This window comes from Anastrepha ludens, chromosome 5 (genome assembly GCF_028408465.1).
Source record: "Anastrepha ludens isolate Willacy chromosome 5, idAnaLude1.1, whole genome shotgun sequence".
NCBI lineage: Eukaryota > Metazoa > Arthropoda > Insecta > Diptera > Tephritidae > Anastrepha > Anastrepha ludens.
Window position 1 is genome coordinate 111655075 of NC_071501.1, and position 23187 is coordinate 111678261.

Consider the following 23187-nt stretch of genomic DNA (forward strand, 5'->3'; position numbering starts at 1 on the left):
CCTCGCGTTGGCGTCGCATCCGAGTAGCAGAGTTTTGTTCCTGGCTCCTTCAAGCACAAGCACACAAGCCTCCTCGGGCGGTGCTGGCCGATCATGTGCCATATAGATGGATGCAAGTGTGATGCTGACACCGTCAGCAGCTTCCACCTCAACGGCCGTCACATCCTGTGAACTGTATGATGGGATTAAAAATATGTTTAAGGGTTTTTTGGCTACAATACATGATATAGGATTACCTTGAGTACGCTTATAGTACAGATTGTAGTTTTTTCCCGGGAACCCCTTCACCTCGTTGCTCCGCACCCAGGGTTCCTGGATTAAGGCTATGTCAACGTTCTCCTCCCCTAGGAGAACGGTTAGGTTGTCCGTTGCAGTTTGTGAGTGCTGCAGGTTAATTTGGACAACCTTTAAAACCATTTTTTATTGGTTTGCTTCCGCAGGTTCGGCATCATTTAACTGCATGCCAATCAGCAGTTCGCTGGTGCCGTCGACCTCATCCTGCTCCTCCTCCGGATTCGCAGAACGGAATATCTTCAGCTGGGCCTTCCGTATGCCAAACCGAAGTTTATTTTCCATTTTTTGCAGTGGTTCAAGGCTCTCTTCTGTGATTTGAAGGAGGAACGACATGCTGTGCTTTTGCGGAGCCTCCGCTTTGATGATCGACCAATCGGCCATCGGCACTGAGCGGTTGTGAGCCTGGAGATAGGGAATTAACTGATTGGCTTCAAACTCCATGTTTGGTATCCAGATGTGAGCCCTCGGCCTTCGTGGTATCTCGCTAGCTGCAATGAGCTTGAGCCTCAAGCCATCCCAGCTGTTCTGAATTTCGCCAATCGCGTTTGTAAGGAAATGCAATGAGTATTGGTCATCACATTTGATTACCCGGCAACCGCGAACCACTTCCACCGAGTCGAAACCTGGGGATTGACCCTCCGGGTTCGCCATGACATGGTCGACGATTATGCGAGACAACCGTGCCTCAATCTCCGACCATTTGTCAAGCACAGGTTTGCCGCGGTTGGAAGTTTCGTCCACCAGTGCCATTTGAAGATGGTCCCGTGCCACCTCACTTAATTGTTTGGTAAGTTTGGGGACAACCGCACCCTGATCTGAGATCTTGTGCTTCTTTGTTGCCCTCTTGTTTTCGTCTTGCGAACGGTTACGTTTTTTGGCCTCTGTCTTTCGGGCGGTTTGGAATGCCAGGTATTCGTCCACCACCTTTTGACACCTTGCCTTGTCAGCCTCATCTTTGGGATGAGCTTTACCTTCGGTCTCGTTCTTACGAATCCTGCCAAGGATAGCGAGAGACCTCTGGTAGAGCTTATACCTTGATGGGCCTTTATTAGTGCGCTTTTGCCCCATGGCTTTAGCGGATGTTGTTGGTTCATTTATGGTTGTTGGCGTACTGTGGCCCACAGCTTTGCCCTCAACTGTTTCTTGGCTGGAGGCCAAGAGCTCATCCTCTGAGGGTGACCCCGTCATCCTCAGTTCGTCCTTGCTTGTGCGTCTTGTCTAATTGTCTGACTGTTTTTTAAGTGCGTCCGTCGCTTCCTCCTGTCTGTCTGTTTGCTTGTCCTGTAGTTCTGTCCGCATGTTTGGTTTTTTATCAGTCCGTGCTGTCGATGCGTCGGTATGTTTTCCCGTCATTTTGTCCGTTTGTTCCGTGTTTGTTTTCCCGTCATCCGAATTTTTAAGTTTTTGTGGTTTCATTTCATCTGGTTCGTACGGTCACCTGCCCCGCCAAGGGAGCTGCGCATGTCGCCATGCGCGGTGACCAAAGAGGATGAAGGGGAAATATCCGGTCGACCATGGCAGCGCCCCATACCATGGCAAGGCCACCGTTACAACCTGAGGCGGCCTGATATCAGGAGGGCTCCGTACGAAGACAGCCTTATTTAATCCCCCGGCTGCCAAACCCACCCAATAGGCACGGGTCGCATCACACCTTGGGTTGAGGGAGTTTTTTTAACGAAGTTTACGTCTTCTAAGACTGTTACTATTTTGTAATTTTTTTAGCTTTGTAGACTCTTGCTCCCGTTGGCAGTCCCACATACAGGTCCACCTATCGCTGTCCAAACTCTTACTTCCTTGAATACCTTGCAGACATAGAATAACCAGCCATCCTCAATATCTCATTATTTATGATAGAGGCGAAATGATTACACCACATCGGGAATTAGAAAGGGGAGCTTGTGCCGAAACTTGTGGTCTCACAATGGGCGCTAGGAATAAGTGGGCCGCTCTATACTCTCAGGAAGAGTGGCAATCACTCTCAACCTCAGGAAAAGTGTCTATCAACGTAATCTAACCTAATCTATTGCTGAGTTTACAACACAAATTTTGGTTAGCCGTGAACCTCCAAGTGCATCCCGAGGTGCGTCCTCTTATTTTATCTCGTCCTCAAACGAATATTTGGTTGCTACGCAGAATGTGTTTGACCGAAGTTAAAATTGTTGCTGAACACTTCCAGATGAGTGACAATCAAAAACTTGAGACATCATCACTCGGAATCACCCACCGTTTGTCTAGGCCATTATATTAATTTGGACAAGAAAAACCCCATTATTTTTGCGCAAATGGTTTAAAACTGTTTTATCCCGATCTTTAGCACCCGAGCGATGCTACGACTACTAACATGCCGGTCAGCTTTTATCGACATTTTCTTTAACATCACAAATGCCTAACAGAATCGACGAAACCAAAATTGCAGGTAACTAGCTGTCGGCACCCTACACGTCATTCACAATTTCAGCGGCCTGGCTTGCAATTTCGCCTTTATCAAAAAAAAAATTGTAAAACGTACCGAAATGTAGTAAATCTATTCCTGCTTTGTTCCACTAGTTTTGAGGTTGTTGTAGCTGAATCCAGTGCCTGGATTCCTGGCTTGGCTATCCGAAAAAATTGCGACACTGCCCTTAAAAGAGAAATCTGTGATTAGTAGCCTATGAGCTTCCCCGATTGCCAGTACTTCCGCTCGGAAGACACTGGAAGAATTAGGAGGACGTACGGATTTTTCCATTTTAAGTTCATTAAAATATATACCTGCTTCAACACCACATAACATCTTAGAGCCCTCTGTACTGACTATGGCGTCGAAGTTGTTTAGTGAGGACCTCTTATTCGATTCCTCCTGAGCTGGAAAGAGAGTGGTAAAATTCCAAGTGAATGTCACCTCCCCGAGGTGAACAGAGTTTGTCGCAGTAATAGACTGGCATGATAATTTAACCTAAATGCACTCATGGTTGCCATCTTCTTGATATTTAGATCTATCAGAATAACGTGTGTCAGTGCGTTAAGAGGCTCCCTAGGACATGATCTGATTGCACAGACACTGCAGCTCATAACTGAATCGAACAAACAAAAAGCAGCAAGCAATTTTTTTAGTAGGAAAAGTCACCTGGACAACGCCAATAAACTTTCAATTGCTTGATCGATACTTTACGAGATATCGATGACTACAGCCATTTACCGATAAAATAATGAATTTCTTTTCCCTTAAATAGGTCAAATCTCTTAGATGGACATTTCTCTGATCTGGGTTCCAGGGCGTAGGAACATAGAGGAAAATGAAATTGCTGATGAGCTTGCCAGAAAGGGGACTGAATTGGTTTCAAAGGTCTCTCACCCAGTCGTTGGCATTCCCTTGACAGTTGCTAAAGGGAAACTGCACAAATTATTTCAGGAAAGCGCAGAAAAGATGGAGCTCCATTTCTCATGTGCTATTTCGAAAACCCATTGCCTCCAATACGATAAACGAAAGAAAGTCCTTGGACTCCTCGCCATTCAATTTCTAAACTCGTAGCTGTGTTTACCGGTCACTGGATGATCGGCACCCACGCGGAAAAGCTAGGGTTACCATTTAACCCCCATTGCAGAAGCTGTGTCGACCTTTCAGAGAAAGAGACTGTAGATCATTTCCTCTGTAAATATCTGGGTTTGGCAGCTAGACGACTAAGGTCACTGGTTCTTCGACAACCTGGGGCAGTGCGCGAACCTAAATGCAATCAATCTCCTCCATTATAACAACAGCTTTATCTGCCTGTTGGAGGTCTCATAATGGTATCAAAATGGCACTTTAGTGCTACTGGCACTTCAATCGTTTGACCTACCTACCTCAAGCTAATATTACATATATGAAAAATTTACGGAATACTGATATTCTTGGTTGGCTTGTTTGGAGCATGATACTTGGTATTCCATCGCATCCCAGCTGCCACCAAATTTTGAAGTGGATGCCTGACAGTTCAGCCTTTAAGCTACAATAGCCATCCACAATTCGCATCCTTCATGTCTATTCACCTACCAATTCATTTAAGCCACAGAAATAATAGTTGTGCGCTATGAAAGCTACAATGACTGTTCTATTGTATTCCCATCTCTAACACCTTTCCAAGTCCACACAACGTTCGCCTCAACAAAAAGAAACAAAAAGAAAAAAAATGCGGCCACCTTGCATGTATTTATTTTTATTGTTTTCTGGCTTTGTCCTGTTTATATTCATGTATATTTATTACCATATTATTATTTTTGCATTGTTTGTTAAGAACTCTGTTTGTTTTGACTTTATTCCTTTACAAAGGCAGCGGAAGTGGCCAGGATAAATGGCCATGTATGAGTAAGCACACACACGATGTGGTCTTTACGTTGAATGCTCGCATGTGGAACTGGATGGATGGGTGTGGCTGCGTGAAGTTGATGTCGGTGCTGGTTGGACAGTTGCGGTGATTGTGGTTATGGATAATAAATATACACAGGCACATACAGACATAGGAACCTATGTATTAATATGCTTACTCGAATTTGTAAGGCTGTATTATTGCGTATGTATTTGTGCATTTATACAGATAAACCCGCAATATTTGAGTCATTTACTGTGCTGTGTTTCCATTATTTGAGGTTTTTTATTGTTGACATTATTTTTTTTTTTTTTTTTTTTAATAAATATATATTTTTACCTGCATAAATGTGTGGTTCCTGCGCGTATGCATTTATATATTATTATTTTAACGCTTGGCTTGGTTACTTTTGTTGTATGCAATCATTCAAAGTGATTTCCACCTGATTCCAACACCTTCCTCATCCCCTCGATTATGCTTTCACCTCACGCCGCCTTTTTTTGGAACTAACGGTTTTTTATCTGTAAGCAAGCAATCTTCTTGTCTGTCTGTTTGTTTGTTTTTTAAGTTTGTTTTTTATTGTTGTATTGAATTGCAGAGTTGTGATGTATTACTAAAAATACATAAAAAAGGTATTGCAGCCATGAGTGCATAATTCATACGCACATTCACGTACACCAGTCCATACGTATGTGTGTTTGTAGATAAAACTCAATTCAAGATGAATAAATATTGAATTAACAAGAAAAAATTAATATAAAATTCTGTGCATGTTTTATGTGTTGCTACATACAAAACCAAAGCGTTGCTATCAGGCTGAAAAAAAGTGTACAAAGCGCAGTAAAATCTGTAGAAATATTAAATTTTAAAATTGAAAGCAAAAAAAGCCTGATTTACGTAAATTAATTACGCATTTAAGTTGCAAAACTAATCATTATATTTTAATTAAAACCAGTATCAGCTCGCTAATCCGCATTGATGATTGCATGCCGGGATTTGGATTAACGAAAATTGCTGATTTTTGTTCGACAGCTCAAGCATCTATATTTGTCATAGTACAGGCTTCAAATTAGTTCTTGAAGCGACATTTTATTTTTCCTAATAAAGGGTTTTCCAATAAGAGGTGTTATTTTGATATTCAAAGAATGGTTTCGTTGCTTGTGTGGCACGTAGCGCCGTCTTGTTGAAAATAAACGTTGTCCAGATCAATACCATCCAATTCCGGCCATAATAAATCGTTAATAATCTCTCGATAGCGCAATCCATTCACCGTAACTGTTGCTCCAGCTTAATTTTCAAAAAATTAAGGTCCAAAGACTCCGCCGGACCATAAACCTCACCAAACAGTCACACGTTAAGGATGGAGGGGCTTTTCAGCAATAACTCTTGGATTTTCTGAGCACCAGATCCGACAATTTTGCTTGTTGACGAAGCCACCGAGATGGAAATGGATGATTTTTCGATGGCATTCCGGATCATTTTCATGCATTTCAATGACCCAATCAGCAAAGACACGACGTTGTTGATGATCGGCCGGCTTGAGTTCTCGTGTTAACTGGACTTTATTAGCCTTAAGACCCAAATCTTTCTGCAAAATACGGTGTAATGACGTTTGTGGAATGCCTAAAGAATGACGAGGAATGGACAAACCTGTGTTTTTTTCAATATTTTCGGCTACAACAGCAATTTTTTCGGCTGTTCTTGAGCGACGTGCACGGGTCTTATTCTTCACATCACTAACTTGTCCATACATCTGGAATTTTTTCACCAATTTCTGTATTGCGGTCCGACAAGGGGCTTCACGATGGCCCAAAAATATTCGAGCTTTACCGTCTCTGCCAAATTTTCACCATTTTTAAGTGAATTTTAATAATTTCAAATCGTTGTTCAATCGTGTATCATTCCATTTTTATTAATGGCGTAGTTTCTACTTGTCAAATATCAAAAACTGGCAGCTTCGAAAGTGACATCTACCGAAATAGCGGGCTATTCAAAATAACACCTGTTATTGGAAAGCCCTTTACTTCTGTTACTGTCTCTTATCATGATTAACGGTTATCTTCAAACCAATTGCACTTATATATAAACGGTTTTCCATTAACAGGTGTTATTGGTGAATGGATTGGGCTATCGAGAGATGATTAACGATTTTTAATGGCTGGAATTGGATGGTATTGATCAGTGTTTATTTTCAACAAAACGGCGCTACGTGCCACACAATCAACGAAACCATTGATCTCTTACGGGAAAAGTTTCCGGATCGTGTGATCTCTCGAAGTGGTCTACGCTAACAACCCAGGGTCGATTCAAGACCTCAAAGATAGAATTCGTGAGGCTATCGAGAACATAGGGCAGCCACTTGGCAATTCGGTTTGGAAAATTTCATAAAAAGGATATTGTCCTGTAAGCGTGGTCGTGGAGGTCATATGCCTGATGTTATTTTCGACATTAAAAATAAAACATTTTGTCATTTTACTCGCATTAAAAAATTGTTTTCCAATAGTTAACCAGAAAAACTCAACTAATATTTTAAATCGTCTCTTAATTTTTTTCCGAATCCCTATCAGAAGTGCTGTCTCCAAGTATTTACCAAATTTTAAAGAATTATTAAGAGATGTAAAATAAATTTGTCTAATTTTTAATATTTAAATTCAATACAATATGTGAACTTTCATTTATATGATTTCAATAAATTTAAGGGGACAGATACCTGTAAACGGCCATATTTTCTCTGATTTTCATTAAAATAATTTATAATGAGAAGTCAATATATTTTTTTCAAAATTGACACATAGTTTATTTATACATTAAAATAATATACAATTTTTTTTTATACTCAATTCTTCCCGGAAGGTCGCAGCGGGGCTTCTCAATCGGCGGGCATTGTAGCATCGGCGTCAGTGACCTGAACACAAAAAACCAAAATTTTTTTTGTTTACTAATGTAATAATTTCAATATGAATTAAAAAATATGAAAAAAATCGCGGAATAAAATGCTTAAAAAAATGAGTTTTGTTGCGAATTTTCCAACTATTTTTGCTTCGAAAAAATTATTTTTTCGAAAAATTTTCTAAAACTTGTAATTTCGCATAGAAAATAATATCATAAAAAAGATGTGTGCAAAATTTCAGGGAGATCGATCAATAACTTTTCGAGTTATTGTGTACGCCAATTCGATAAATATAGTTTTGAGAAAAACGTGTCTAAAGTTTGAATACTAGAAAACTATACCTCTCCCAGCGCTCGAACGCAAAGAATAGAGTCATCACAGTTGACGATCTATAATATAAGAAATACTTAAATTTACGTTCTAAAATTTTTTTGACATACTCTTAAACGATTATGTTAACACTTTATGAAAATAAAATTTTTTTTTTCGAAATTTTACAGGTATCTGTCCCCTTAATTTTCGTAAATCCTCTTTTTTGCATACCTTTTAAATATTGTACCTACGTATTTAATTGGGGGTCGCGAAAAATTTCAAATTTTGAAAAATGGCTCGGACTATTAAGGAGCCAGACAACCCCTGATATATGTATATACAATATGTGCATATATGTGCTTTCCTAACCGCTATTAATTCGTACGCCTACGTTTTATACTCATGCACTCCCTGTTGAAAAATTATAAATACGCCACAATCTTTCATATTGTAGTTATACAGGGTGGGCCAAATAAGACCTATTAATGTTAAGCACTAATAACTTTTGCAATAATCATTTATTTTGGTTAATTGTTTTTATACATTGAATATATTTTATGGAAATTATGTATGAAATATTACATCAGACAAATGTCCACCATTTTTCTCGATACAAAGATTGGCTCTTTTTAACGCGTTTTTCATTACACCACATAATGTTTTGGTTGAAGGCTCAGTATAATATAATTTCCAACAATTCAATTATAACCTACAAAACGAGAAAAATAAATACAGTCGAACTTCGATAACTCGAACTATGACATGCACAAAAAAAAAAACGAGCTATCAAGATTTCGAGTTATCAAATATAATATACATATGTACATATATACATAAAAATCCATAAACAAAATAAAACCTGATGGAAAAATAAAACAATCCATAAAACACAAGGGTTAGCAAACAATTTTATTGATAAAACAGTACATGTTCAAATTATGTATAGTTGCTATATAATATTGTATGTGATATTTTAAAATTATATATTATATAATATACATAATTAAGAACATTGTATGAATAGATGTATAGCTTTCATTCGTTTAAAGTAAAAAAGTCAGTTATTTGCGATTGACGAGAGGATTTTTTATTATAATCTTCAAAAAAAGCTTCAATATTTAAACCATTGTACAGAGAATCGGTTGTATGTTCATTGGTTTTTAAATATTATATGACCGCAAAATCTTGAACGAATTTGCAACTAGCTCGTTTGAAACTGGTTGCAGCATATCACCTTGCAAATCATCTTCTATACGAGTATCACTTTCGCTATCATGCTCAAATTCGGATTTAGATCCCAATAGCGCCACAATATCTTCATCTGTGGGAAACTCTGAAGTAACAATATCGTCATCCACATGCATAAAATCATTAAAGGTGACACCTTCCGTACCTTTGATATTTTGCAAAGCTTCATATTCATTCTGCAGTTGAATTTCTTCCTTACTCCTTTCTTTTATGTGTTCGCTTATGAAAACCAAAGGAATGCCATCTTCTTCCTCCCATTCAGAATATTGACCGCAGCCGGCTTTTCTAAAACAATTAGAGATGGTTTCAGGCTTAACATCGATATTCCATGCATTAGTTATTTCATCAACACAGTCCATTAATGTAATGTTAAGATTTTTGTTTACTTCAAAGCAATTTATAGTATTTTTAAAAATTTTGCGACGATAATGACATTTTAAATTTTGTATGACACCTTGATCGATGATTTTGATGTCATATTCGGGCGAAAAAATGCAAGTTTGATAAACTTTAATCTCCGTTGGATGTCTTTAGGATGGGCTGGGCAGTTGTCAATAAAAAGTAGAATGTTTTCTTCATTCATTCAAAAAAGGCTCCCGTCATCTACGCTTTTGAATTTGCTTTATAGTCGAGAGGTAACCGTTTAACACCTCTAAAACAGCGGGGTTGATTACTTTTACCTATCAAGAGTAATTTAAATTTTTCTGATCTATACATGTTTGCGGCAATCATCAACGTAACTCTCTGTTTACTGTGCTTTCCTCCATAGCATTTCTGGTTTTTAAAAGTTAAGGTGTTATCTGGACGACATTTAAAGAATAAGCCCGTCTCGTCTGATTTGAATACGTCCCGTGCTTGATAACCTTCTAATAAATGAGGTAAAACATCACGTTGCCATTTCATACAGTCTTCTTCGCTTACGTCATTACTCTCAGCACACGCCTTTTTATGACATATACCAAATCTTAGAAAAAAAAAAACTTTAGGTGCCAGCTTGCACATTTATTTTATGAATGTACATACCTTCGTTTCCAATTATCGAGCCAACCAGTGCTTACCTTGAAATTCGATTGTTCTAATTTTTGACTAAATTCCAATGCTTTTTCTTTAAGTAATCCTCCGAATAAAGGCAAATAACGTGTTCTTGCCGATTTAAACCATTCTAAAACTGCTTTGTCCTCATTTACGTATGTTGGCTTTTTTAGTCTCTTTGAACTCCCACTTGCACCACCACTTTCGATTGCAGTAATAACCGTTTGTTTATTTTTTAAAATAGTTGACACTGTATTTGCCGGAATAGCATACTTTACAGCTACATCTTTTTTTCGCCCACCCATTTCTACTTCCTTTATTAGTTTAAATTTTTCATCAATAGATAAAGTTTTTAACAACGTTTTGCTGACATGTCAACAGAGTTTATTTTCGCGTAAGAACTACTAATAAAATACCTGTGGACTTAAACAGTGCAGCGACCCAACTGCTGACACCTGTTTGCTATAAAATAAGCAACACGTGATAAGGGGATTCCCCCGCAAATTCGACTTATAAAAGCTGGCGCCAAATATTCTGTTCGAGTTATCAAGATATTCGAGTAATAGAAGTTCGAGTTATCAAGTAAAAATTACACACAATTCTCACTCTAAACGCAATTGCCAAGCAATTTGATTCGAGATATCGAAGTTCGACTTATTGAGGTTCGACTGTATGTCAAAAAATAAAAAAATTATTTGTGCTTAATATTAGTAGGTCTTATTTGGCCCACTCTGTATAACACAAATTTTCATTTGTTTTTTTCTGTCGACTTTTACGTCTTTGTATACAATTTTTTTCTGAAAATACCCCTAGTGAAATTTTCCGGCGTATATTTTAGAATAATTTAACCCTCTAGCGACTCCCAAAATGCTATTTGATTTAGATTTCCAAAAAAGGGGTATAAACGAGCTTTTGGTGAAAGAGTTAATGGACTAAAACGTTCTACAACATTATTCCTCGCAAAATTTTACCGTATATACCCAAACTGCATATTTCGCTCGGATATGGATTTGAACTCTTTTTTTCCCACTTATCCGAAAAAAATTTCAAACTTAATATGGCCGTAAAAACAAAATTCACTTGAGAATGGAAAATGATTAGGATGTTTTAGTTATGTCACCCTCAGTTGAAATCAGACAATGGACCTGAATTTATTGCATAAACCCTAAAGTACATACAGCCGGCGAAAGAAAGATTGCACCTTAACTGATTGACCAGCTAGGATTAAATTTCCATTGTTTTTAATTGACATTGTTTTTAAATTTCATTAGTTTTGTTTACAAAAGTATAACTCATTGTCAAACAAAAAACCGTATGAAACCAAAATTTAAACTTTACCCAAGAAATCGAAAAAATTGACGAATTTTCATTAAACTTTCAAATTTTTTAATTTGAATTTAATAAAAATTGGGTGAGCCGTTTATAGCCCATTAAATTTTAGTACAAAAAGTGCCAGTTTGAAGTTGTTAGAAAGTGACGTTGGTTTTTTAGAATTTTTTCCTTGCAGTGTCTCGCATTTTCTCCATATGTATAACGGTCGATGTAGCCGAATAAGTTGGTGTGTAACCACCATTCGGTAATGCGCGGGTTCGAATCTCCGTGCATGAACATCCATCCGATGGTCCAAATTGTCGATGACGCTGAGGCATAATTGAGGTTCTATGCCATGCAACCACATATCGTCCACATCCATATCTTCCAATTCGGGCCATAAAAAGTTCGTTATCATTTCACGATAGCGAACACTATTCACAGTAACTGCCTGACCGCCCTCATTTTGGAAAAAATACGGCCCAATGATGACGCCGGCCCATAAACCGCACTAAACAGTCACTCTTTGTGGGTGCATTGGTTTTTCGGCAATCAATCTTGGATTATCATTCGCCCAAATGCGGTAATTCTGCTTATAGACGAAGCCGCTGAGGTGAAAATGTGCCTCATCACTGAAGATGATTTTCTTCGAAAATTGGTAATTCACTGTTGCCATTTCCTGCCTCCATTCTGAGCATTGACGACGCTTGAAATGGTCAAGACGCTTTAGTTCTTGAGCCAATTGCAGCTTGTCAGCGTGTAAATGCTGACACGACGACGAGTTGAGGTGGACGGCTCTTCAACCACACTATCGCGACCAGCAGTAATATTTTCTGCAGTACGAGCTGTACGAGCATGCACTGGTATTTTCACATCTCTACAGACCCGGTTTGCTCAAACTTTTGCATAATTTTTCCGATTGTACGCACATTTGGACGATTAAATTGACCGAAAAAATCACGAATTGCGCGATGTGCATTTTGATTTGAACGCCCGTTTTTATAATAAGCCTGAATAACTTTAACGCGTTGCTCGATTATGTATCTTTCCATCCTTCAAATTGAGTTAGTCTGAAATTGAAAAATGTCAAATGAAATGCAAAAAAACCTTGAAATTTAGGTGTGGTTTACATTCAACATCGGCCCTTAAAATTTAACCACCCTTTATAAAAAATATTTTTCTAATAGCCGTCACCCCTCGGCAGGCAATGGAAAACCTCCGAGCGTTTTTCTGCCATGAAAAATCCCCTCATAAAAATATCTGCCGTTCGGAGTCGGCTTGAAACTGTAGGTCCCTCCAATTGCGGGACAACGTCAAGACGCACGCCACAAATAGGAGGAGGCTAAACACCCAAAAAGGGTGTACGCGAAAATTATGTATATATATATATATTCGTATATATATTAAAATTTAATGGGCTATAAAACTGCGTACCCAAATTTTGCTTTTGAATTTTGACTAAAGTTTTTGAAATTTTCATAAAACTTTGTTCATTTTTTATATTGTACATTTTGTAAGGAGCCCACAACTTGGATTATTATATTTTTTATTACAGCAGGAACTATATTTTAATAAGAAAATAATTTTTATTTAAAAATTAAATTTAATTAATAAATTAAATTTTTTCGTGGGCTGTATTTACATAAAAGTGAGGTTTATTTTCGATATAAATTGAAATGCCGTTTTATTAGGCATTTTTTCTATTTCTGTTCAATATCGATATTTTTTACAAAAAAGAAAAAAAAGCTGAATATTTCACCCCGCAAACCTAATTTGAATACGATTTTTGCTTCCGTAATTGCCAAGTACGTTATCTCGGAATTTAATTTATCTGCTCTATCATTTACTTGTCTAGCTTTTAGTGTTGTTGTGATGGACTATAAATGCTTTGCTCACAAACAGTGTTGTCAATACAAATTAATATTTGCCGGAAACACTCATTTCCCACAATTCCCTTCTTCTCTACACTGAATGTCTCAGCTAAGCAACTTAAGATTTTCCATCCAATTCATAACAAATGCACTTAAGAATAAAGCAAAAAACCAGCAGATACAAAGTAGCAAATTGAGATATCAAATGGAAAATGAGAAAATATAATAAGTTTTTTATACAAAAAGATGAATTTTAAATACATCCTTTTGCCTTGAGTTGCTGTAAACAACCGACAAGCAGGCAAGCAGGCAAATAGGCATAAAAGCAAGACTGAGAGGAAGAGGAGCTGCTGAGTGGAGCAGTCCGTCGAACGGCGGCGACGCATTGCACAAAGATAACTGATTACAAAGTTGAATAAATGAAAATAGGAAATATAAAAGTGGTTCGTTCCTATGTGTACCATATTAAGTATTCTTCCGCGGCGGCAACTCAAGCAGCCAGTCAGCGCATAGCCTCGAACAGCAACATTGAACGAAGTGAAGCGTCTTTCAGGCAAGGCATGTAAGTTACTTAAGTGCGACGTGAAGTGCTCTACTCAAGTGCTTAATTTATTAGAACACACATTTAATGAGGGGAGGGCGAAAATGCTTTAATAAGAGGATTGGCGCTACAGAAATCGAGAAAACAAGAAAACAGATACCCTGTACCAGACGGCGGTTGCTGAATATTGCACTCTTACACACATACATATATACTAGGCTACTTTTTATTCCTGCAATGTCTTTTATCAACAAACATAACTAAGTACCTTTGCACTCGTAACATTCATATATTGGCTCCCTTGGATTTCAAAGATGCCATGCCGCCACATACCAGCATTTTTTTTTTCAATACCACAAATTTACATCTGTTCGGCGCGATCAGCCACATAACGATCGGAGTGCGTGTGATTTTGTGTGGGAAATCTTAAAGCGGGTTTTCAAAGGCCGTCGAGAAATGAGTAAGCAAAAAATTGGTATTTGAAGAAAAATACCAATGGCCACGCTTTGTATTTGGTTAGCAAGCTAATGAACTGTAAATGCGGAGAGGCCAAGTGATCAAAATATTTGTCTACTTTACGTTGACCTCGCAAAACATTAAAAAAAAACTTTAGGAAAAGTCAGAGGGTGGGTGACGAGCGGTATTTTTTAACAAACCTATATTAAATTAGGAAAAAATATGCAACGATAGTGATAAGTTGCAGGCTCCGGCACACGAAGTGTAACCAATTAAAAAGGCCATAAATTTAGTTTGGCAAATTACTTTTATTCAATTCAAAGTAAAAAATGTGTGAAAAAATACGAAATTAAGAATCAATTTACTTTTGTCCGATATGACTACCTTTTGCCTTGACTATGGCCTTGAAACGGTCCAGAAACGAATCGCAAGTTGCCCGAATGTGACTTGCAGGTATTTTGGCCCACTCACGGACAATGGCTTTTTTCAGTGTCTCAAGACTGGGAATCTTTTAGTTCAGACCCTGCTCTCCAAAATGGTTCAAAGAGAATAATCCATCGGACTTGCATCTTGTGAATTTGAGAGTCATAGTGTGGGTATTATGAAGTTCGGAACGTTGTTATTTAGCCATTCTTGCTTCACTTGAGCTTTGTGAGACGGTGCGGAGTCCTGTTGAAACGTCCATTGCCTGCCACCAAAATGTTTGTCTGCCCAGTGCCTCAAAGCAACCTCCAATATTTCGCATTCGACGAAAACGATTGGAGAGCACCCATCTGCGGTTACAGCGGCCCAAACCATTACCTGTGGCTGGTGCTGCCTCCTAGTGAACAATCGATGACTCAAATTCTCGTATGAATGGTCGGTCAAATAAACCCTATCGTTTTGGGAGTTTACAAATTCCTCAATTTGAAAAATTTTCTCGTCAGAAACAACAATGTTCGGAAATTTACCGCTTTGGGCCAAGCGAAGCAACTCCTTCGCGCCCTCAAGTCTGACTTGTTACTATTTGGTCGGATCTTGTAGGCTTGCCTTTGAGATCATTTTTCAGTATGCGGCGGGTGCTACTGTCAGATATTTTCAGTTCTTTCGCCATTTGATTGGCACTTCGCCGGGGATTTCGTTCAAGTCGCTTCTTCACTTTTCGAACCATTTCTCGTAACGTTGCAGTCTCGGCAAACTCTGTTTTCACATTTTCACGGATGGCTCCAGGACTGAGCACGGAATCCAGCGGGACAAAACTGCACTTTGCTTTTGTAATGTACGCATCCGTGTTTCAAGCGGAGGTGTATGCTGTTCAACAGGCAATGAACTTTGTTGTGGAAAACAAATGGAGAGGCAGCTGTGTCTGCAACGACAGCAAAGCTGTGCTCATGGCCTTAAACGGCCATCCAAACACTTCAAGGGTAGTTGAGTCCTATAAATCCAGGCTGAATTAAGGCAGTAGAAATAATATCCTGATGATAACATAGGTCTCGGGACACGTGGGTACCGACGGTTACGAGACCTCTAACTCTTGTAGCTAGCTGACTTCTTTAGCCCAGAACCCGTTCTGTCACTCCGTTCTGCAGCCAACAAAGCCACGGCTAGCAAACGGGTTACTTCAACACAAAAGCGAACTGGGAAGGCTGAGATAGGCTGCAGATTAACAAAACTGAAGTTACCTGTCTTGTTCGACCGACTGTCGCAAACCCTCCTGTCATTAGGCAGAAGCGGCTATAGGCAACTGGTTGGATTGACGACGGGCCACTTTCTACGTGCATCGCAGGCAGTGCACTTTGCCCAGCATGTGGAGCGGAGGATGAGACGACGGACCACTTTCTGTGCGTCTGCCAGGCCTTCGCTCGAATCAGGCTTGAGGTCTTTTTTACTGATGTGCTAAGAAACGACAACATTGGCTTCTTGGGACCAAAAGATCTACTCAGATTTATTCGGGGGTCGGGCAGGTTTAAAGAAAATTATAAAGGGAACCCGAGTGCAGTACAAATGAATGAGTTCACAATTCAAAGGTTGGTAAAAAGATTTCAAGAAACTGGTTCTGTCGAGGATAGAAAAAGGACTAGCAGACCAAAAACTGGGCGTTCTGTTGAAAATTTTGCTGCTGTAGGGCAAAGTGTTGCTGAGCAACTTTCAACATTGATATTCTCGAACATCGACATTCGCAACAATTACGCATTCATGAACTGACTGTCTGGCGGGGTTTACCTGTAGACCTGCTCATGGTGAACATTTAAATGATGTTATATTGCACATATAATTGTTAAGAGTCGTATTTTAAATGAAAATAGTAGTCTTTGAAAGAATCTAAATGTTTACGCTCTTTATTTTGAGTTTTACTGAAAGATAAAAGGATTTTTTTTAAAAGAAAACAAAAACATATTAGATCCTGTTCAAGGCGCATTCATTAAAGGTGGTGGGACTAGACGAACAACAATTTTTTGTAGGTTTGATTGTCAAGTAAAGTATTGGCAAAATAGAAAACAAAGAAAGAATTCGGCTTGTTTCATTCTAGACTGACAGCCACATGGACACGGCGAAAGAAAAAAATAAAAATCACCTGATTTAGCGATACCACCTTTAATAGATGCGCCATGATCCCATTGTTCGGTTTTTAAAGGTTTGCTTACTTGTGGCATTCGATTTTTGACACTCCCTTACAAAGGGTTGTATTTATGAAGGGTGCAGGGGGTTGAAAAAAACTAAATCCATTTTGGTAAAAATGGTAGCAAAAAAGTAATTTTTTACTCAACTGAAAACAAATGGTTCAACTGAAACCAAGAACTATATTTTACGAATTAATTTGATTATTTTAAAACAGATAGCGAAGTTGCGAATTTCGCCATTGCCCAAGTAAAAAAGGGTCATAATTAATGATTTTATAGAAGAAAAGAAAAAAAAACGAAATGTTTTTCATACAAATTTTACGTTTTCTCCACCTTTACTAAAAATTTCTAGAGATAGCAACCCAGTGTCTTGCTTAGGAAGCCGAAAATAATTTTTGACGCGCGAAAGAGAGTAAGTATAGTAAATTGTATAGAGTAAGTCAATATGTTTTTTCCTTGCCCCTAATGCACCGCGAACTGTACAGCTTGAGTTACTTTTCGAATTCCCAGCACTGGCACTTTAAGCTTACTGTTTTTATTGTTGCTAATTTATGCATTCAATTCGATGTAGCGCCACTTAAGAACTCTGTCCGTCAGATTTTAAGGCGTCGTAGCTAGGGGCTCACATGGTTACCATCGCAGGACGGTTACAATCGATGAGTCCGTATTAGTGTGGCAGGGCATCAATTCGCCTGCTCTCTATTTGACTCGACTGCCCTCGCGCTTTTCTCCTTTACTACGCTCCACTTCTTGACTGCTGCATCCCCAGCTGTGTGGGCACTTTTGAAGTTTTAATTATGAGGCTCATATGTCATTTTATGTGCGAGCTGGCGTCGACACTGAGTGCAGTCTGTCACAGTATGCGATTTGATAGTGGATTGTGCATATGGCACGCGCCCTTCAAACAAATCGGAGTTATGCGCTTAATATAAGATGAGACGAGTAATGTGGTGGTGTTTGTTGTCGGCTGAAGTACAATCAAGTTGTGGGTCGTTGGAGTTGCCAGGCGGCTAGCGGTGTTTGAGCTGCCGCCGCAAGCGCTTTTTGCTTATTCCCGGTATGCGCCGCTTTAATTGTCCACGCGTCTCATAAACCAGTCAGTTAATTGGCTACAAAACGCCATTTGAGTGGCGCTCCATTTCCATTAAAGAGCTCCAATGAAGTTCCCATAAAGTTACTATTATGACTATAAAGTTTCCCTGCTGCATTGCGGTGCATTTCATGTAGCTGTCAGCGCGAATGCTGCAATTAAAAGCAGTACTTAAGGGAAATTTTCAAATATACGCGAAGAATTTCGCACGGGAAGCTGTGATAGTTTTTGTTAGTGCGAAAATTGTTGATTTGTTATTTTTTATTTATTTTTCTTTTTTATTTATGTATGCACTTTTTTTTATTTATTATTTATATTAAAACGAGTTATTTAACGATTAGTAGCGTCAGTCTCTTGCATAACATTTAGGGTTATATAGGAAAAAATCAATTTACTCGAAAAACTTCTAGTCAAATTCAGCAAAACAAAGTTTTTTACGAATATGTACTGGAAATGTTTTAAACTTTACCCACGAATATGCTTGAAAACTTCCTATAAATATATATTTAAAAAAATATATATATCGGGTGTCTTTTTAGGAGCCTGAGAACTTAGAATGATAATACAAACCAGCGAAATTGTTAAGATGATTTTTTTTATTACATAGTAATCTTGGAATTTATTATTTATTACGTCAGCCGCGGCTACGAGTTAGATGGTTCATTCGAGCAGACCAATTTTTGACTTGGAGGACGCATACGAAGGGATAGAGCGGAGGGGCGATACCAATATTATTTTTCTACATTTCACTGAAATTTTTTAAATACTTTTTTAAATTAATCATGTCCTTAAAATTTCAAAGTTCTTTTAAAAAATCGTTAAAATCCTGAGAGACAAACTTAAGATGCAGTGTCACCATAGTTGACAACTAGTTTCGCAATTAAAGGATGATCAGATTGGAGGTACTTTTTCCGGGTTTTTTCATATTAACATTTCATCATGGAAAGGCTTACACCCCAACCACAACGTTTACAAATCGGAAAACTGCATTACGAAAATCGACGCTCTGTGAAAGGAAATAAACGTTTGCCGCGGCTTATGGGCTGAGGGAATCATAGGCAAATATTTCTTCAAAGTCAGTGACACAATGAATTCATTGCCTCTTCGATTCGGTCAGCAAGTTAGCTCTCGTATCGGACCATTAGATTGGCCGCGGTAGGGTTCAAAATACCTTCGCACTTACAGCGACCTTCGTTAACTGCGTCGAATGGTGTACCTACTAAAACAATCCCTCCTCCTCTTCTGGGGAGACTCCCTTCCCGGAACTACTTTGCAATATTTCAGGACGGTGATCATTAAATGGACCAATACTATTCACCCACGTCTTGGTTCACCATATTTGTAGCCATAGGCTACAGGCTATAGGCTCGTCTCGTAATGTCTCTGTGCTGTCATACCAGTGGTATGTGTGGCATGCTCCCAGGTTCCTCTCACATGGGCCTATCGGTTTTATACGCTATCGAGGTTTTTTTTGCATGTGCCGCAAAATAGAAACATCGGAAGATCTTGCGATACAATTATACCGTCTTGTGCCATCGTGAGCACATGACTCGAGCGTTTATAATTTGTCGTCAGTTTGTAAACAGACCATCTCCTATGGAAGGCCGATTTGTTTTTCTCTGCGTTTTGCGCTGCCACTTCGCGCGTTTCAGGTGCAGCATTATCCTCTTTGCAAAAATTTTAACTGCGTTCCAACAGTCATTTGATGCACACATGTTTTTGATTAAGCTGGCTGGGCTCAGCTGTTGACTCAAGACTAACTCAAGCGTTCGGCGTTCTTCGTTGGAACGATCACAGAAGAAGAATACGTGTTCCGCGCTTTCTATTGCATTGTTCCAGCTTGAACAGAACGAAGTGTCCTCCATGTGAAAACGATGGAAGTACTCCAAGAAACACCCGTGATCGCTCAATATTTGGGTTAAATAGTGGTATACATCTCCGTGTTTTCTGGTCACCCATTGGCTAATTTTGGGGATAAGTCTAGAGGTTTAATGTCCGTTAACAGACGAGTCCCATCTGTTTTGCCACTTTCCTAATGAATGCAGACGCTCTGCAGCTTTCGCTTCAGTTGTCGGCTTTACTTCTTGTCTGTCATAAAGTTGTCCCATTTCCTGCACAAGTATGTCTATTGGGACCTATCCAGCCTTGACGCAAACCGCGTCGTCTGATACGGTCTTGTATGCGCACGCGACTCTTAGAGCATTTCGTCGGTGCACTTGAGCTACTGGCCTAACATTCGATGGCTTAGCTCCTGCTCATATAGGAGCAGCATATAATATGACTGAATCCACCATACTTGCCAGGAGGTGCCTTCTCTCGCCTTGCGGTACACCTATGTTTGGAAGAATTCTTGTGAGAGCACCGTAGACTGCCGCTGCTTTGGAACCCACAGTTGCTAAATGTTGCTTAAAGCAGAGACGTGCATCAATCATTACACCTAAATACTTCATTGCCTCTTGCGACACTATTTCATGGCCACCTATCCGCAATTTCATGGACTCTTTTTTTCATGGCGGATTTACGAGGACTGCTTCTGCTTTTTGTGGTGCTAACTTCAGCCTCGCTGCAGAGAGCCATAGTTGAACTCTAGTTGCTGCACTTCTTCTGCAGGTGGTCTGCCTTCTTGTTCGTGACCACGAGAGCGATCTCGCATCTTTGGACTTTTATTTGTGGGGGTATGTTAAGTCTAAATGCTTTGTGGATAAAACAGCTTCGAGTGAGGCATTTAAAGCCAATATTTCTAAAGTTAGTCTTTCAAATTGTTTAATTTTCATTATTATTTAATTTCAAGTTTTTTTCTTGAGGTGTGCTTTCCAGCACAGTTTGGCTTCAAATGTTAAACGAGGAAAAGGTGAAGATTGACTTCTCCGTTCGGTTGAATGATATGGAGCTAAATTCTAGCGCATAGGCAGTTGCACTTAAATAATTTTGTTTATTTTTAAGAAACATTGATAGAATTTAAGTCACGTAATATTTGGTTATTGCCAAAACAACACTTAGAGGACAAATTGTGCGCGACAATCAACTGCCAGAAAATTCTCATAGGCATATGATTACATTCATACATATTTCCTTTGCTTTTACTTCTGTGCGAATTTATAGTCACAGAATTTTCGCCAAAAAATGTCTCTTCTAACTTATAGTACTGCATATTTCTTCCACCACCAACACCAACAACAATGAACATAAAACAATACTTTAAACGATTCGAGAGCTCTAGAAATGATGGCAGCTGAAATATGGTTGGAGGGTGGGAATAGGGCATAGAAGAACAATGTGTGGAGCCATTATGTTGTTGGCACCCATTTTGTGCGCTCAAAAGAAAAGCTATCATTGCACAAACAGAATCTAAGAAACACATACGCACACCGAATAAAGGCAACCAACTACGGGCAAGCGTTCATAAAAATACATACCGAACATAAAAACCGTGGATACTTGGGGAACAAATGGTGCACATAACTACAATACAAGCACAATAGAATGCCCGACCAAAACAAGCGACTAAGCAAGCATCCATGCAGTCAGCCAGTGAGCAAAGTGTCGGACGAGAAAAAAGGGAAACAAGCGTTGGGCAAAAGTAGCAGTGGCGCCACAGTTGGCAAGATGGCTACTACTGGTAACCTTAAATGCACAAACGCTCACTAAAATGTACTCGTTTCACTCCACAAACCTGTAGCAATCATAACTGTTCGAAAGAAAATTACTGGAGTTGAGTAGAAGGCGAGAAGACGGCTAAGCAGGAGGAGACGGTTATCCATGAACAGCGAAGCCAAATGTCCTTCGGGAAAATGCTCAATAACAGCAAGCAGACTACAGAGCTCGCAAGCATTACGAAATCAGGCGGCTGAGTGGAGCTCAAGATGAAAGCGAATGATATGAACTGCCACCCTACTTGTGGAGTACAGCCGAGCTGTTGCAGACAGGTTTTTCCGTATGCGCCACAAGCTGATAGCTGTAAAGAGGAGAAGAAGATGTTGCTGGCTCGCGATGCGATGCGGTGCGGTGCGGTGATGAGTGCAGCACAAAATGGTGTGTTTGGCAAAAGCCACAGTTGAAATCAGCAACAGCCAAGTTTGAAGTACCTACTAACTTTGGCGTGAATCTGTTTGTGTGAGTGTGAGCGCGATTACTCGCCGCCAACAACTTTGAAACTGCCACAACAAAAGTTATTCGTTTTTGTTGTTAGCAACGAGTGCTCTTATGTTTGTGGCTGCATGCTTTTTGTTGTCGTAGCTGTGAACGGAAGCATTGGGATTTATGAGGTTGTATTTTTGGTCTGAACACAAAACAAAAAAACAACACAAAAAGTAAAGAAGTGTCTTCTAAGTTCGGTCGGTACGGTTTTTATGTGTATACCCAGCGAATGTTTGTACTGAAATTTAAGGATCATCAAGCATTGCGCTGAAATCCATTTCAACAGACTGGTAGAGGAATTGGTAGGCCACCTGGAGGCGCTGAACAGAAGCTCTTGGATTATCATGCAACGATCTAAGATCCCTAGCACAAAACCGTCCGTTGGTTAAGCGGAGTGCTTGACGCCCTATGCTCACTAGACAGGGCTAGGTTACTGGGGTGGCAGCCATTGGTCGGGAAAAACCAGAGTCATTCCGGTAACGTAGAACCGGCTGCCATGGGAAAGCAAATCGTATGCCGGCAGCACTTGGGGCAAAGGCAATAAAGGCCGCCCGGTTCTAAACTACGCTACGCCTGTCTGGTCGCCTGGGACTAGTGACACGCAGTGGATAAAGCTCCAAGCTTGCCAAAAAAAAAAAAATACTGCTATTCGGATAGCGACGAGTTGCTTCCTGATGTTCCCCCTTCAACACCTTCACAACGAGGCACAATTGTTCCTGGTAAAGGAGCACAATAAACTACTCAGCAAACAGTTTCTGCTTGGGTGCTACTGCAGGTTTCACTCGAGGAGATCCATGACAAAACGAACAGACATCTACTGGACCAGACAGTGTTTAGACAGACAATAAACGACATTCATCAGGAGATCATCACCGCCTTCTTAAGCTCCCGACCACCGAATGCTGTAATCGGAGTCCATCCACCACCAACAGCAGATGAAGAGCTCCAGCTTCCCGTGAGACCCGCGTAATCTTGGCACATTTACGTTTTGGATACTGTGGCAGGTTATACTCCTACTTATACTGAATTGACCCCAACTTACTAAACATATGTCCTGCATGTGAAGGCATATGAAATTATTTA

At 39.5% G+C, this 23187-nt stretch overlaps 1 protein-coding gene across 1 annotated transcript; it reads right to left on the minus strand.

The window, feature by feature from the left end:
• Nucleotides 1-420: 420 nt before the first annotated feature.
• LOC128864845 (uncharacterized) lies at nt 421-1482 on the minus strand. The gene has a single exon (XM_054104603.1). It carries the CDS (start codon nt 1480-1482, stop codon nt 421-423), a length of 1062 nt encoding a protein of 353 aa, XP_053960578.1.
• Between the last annotated feature and the right edge of the window lie 21705 nt (nt 1483-23187).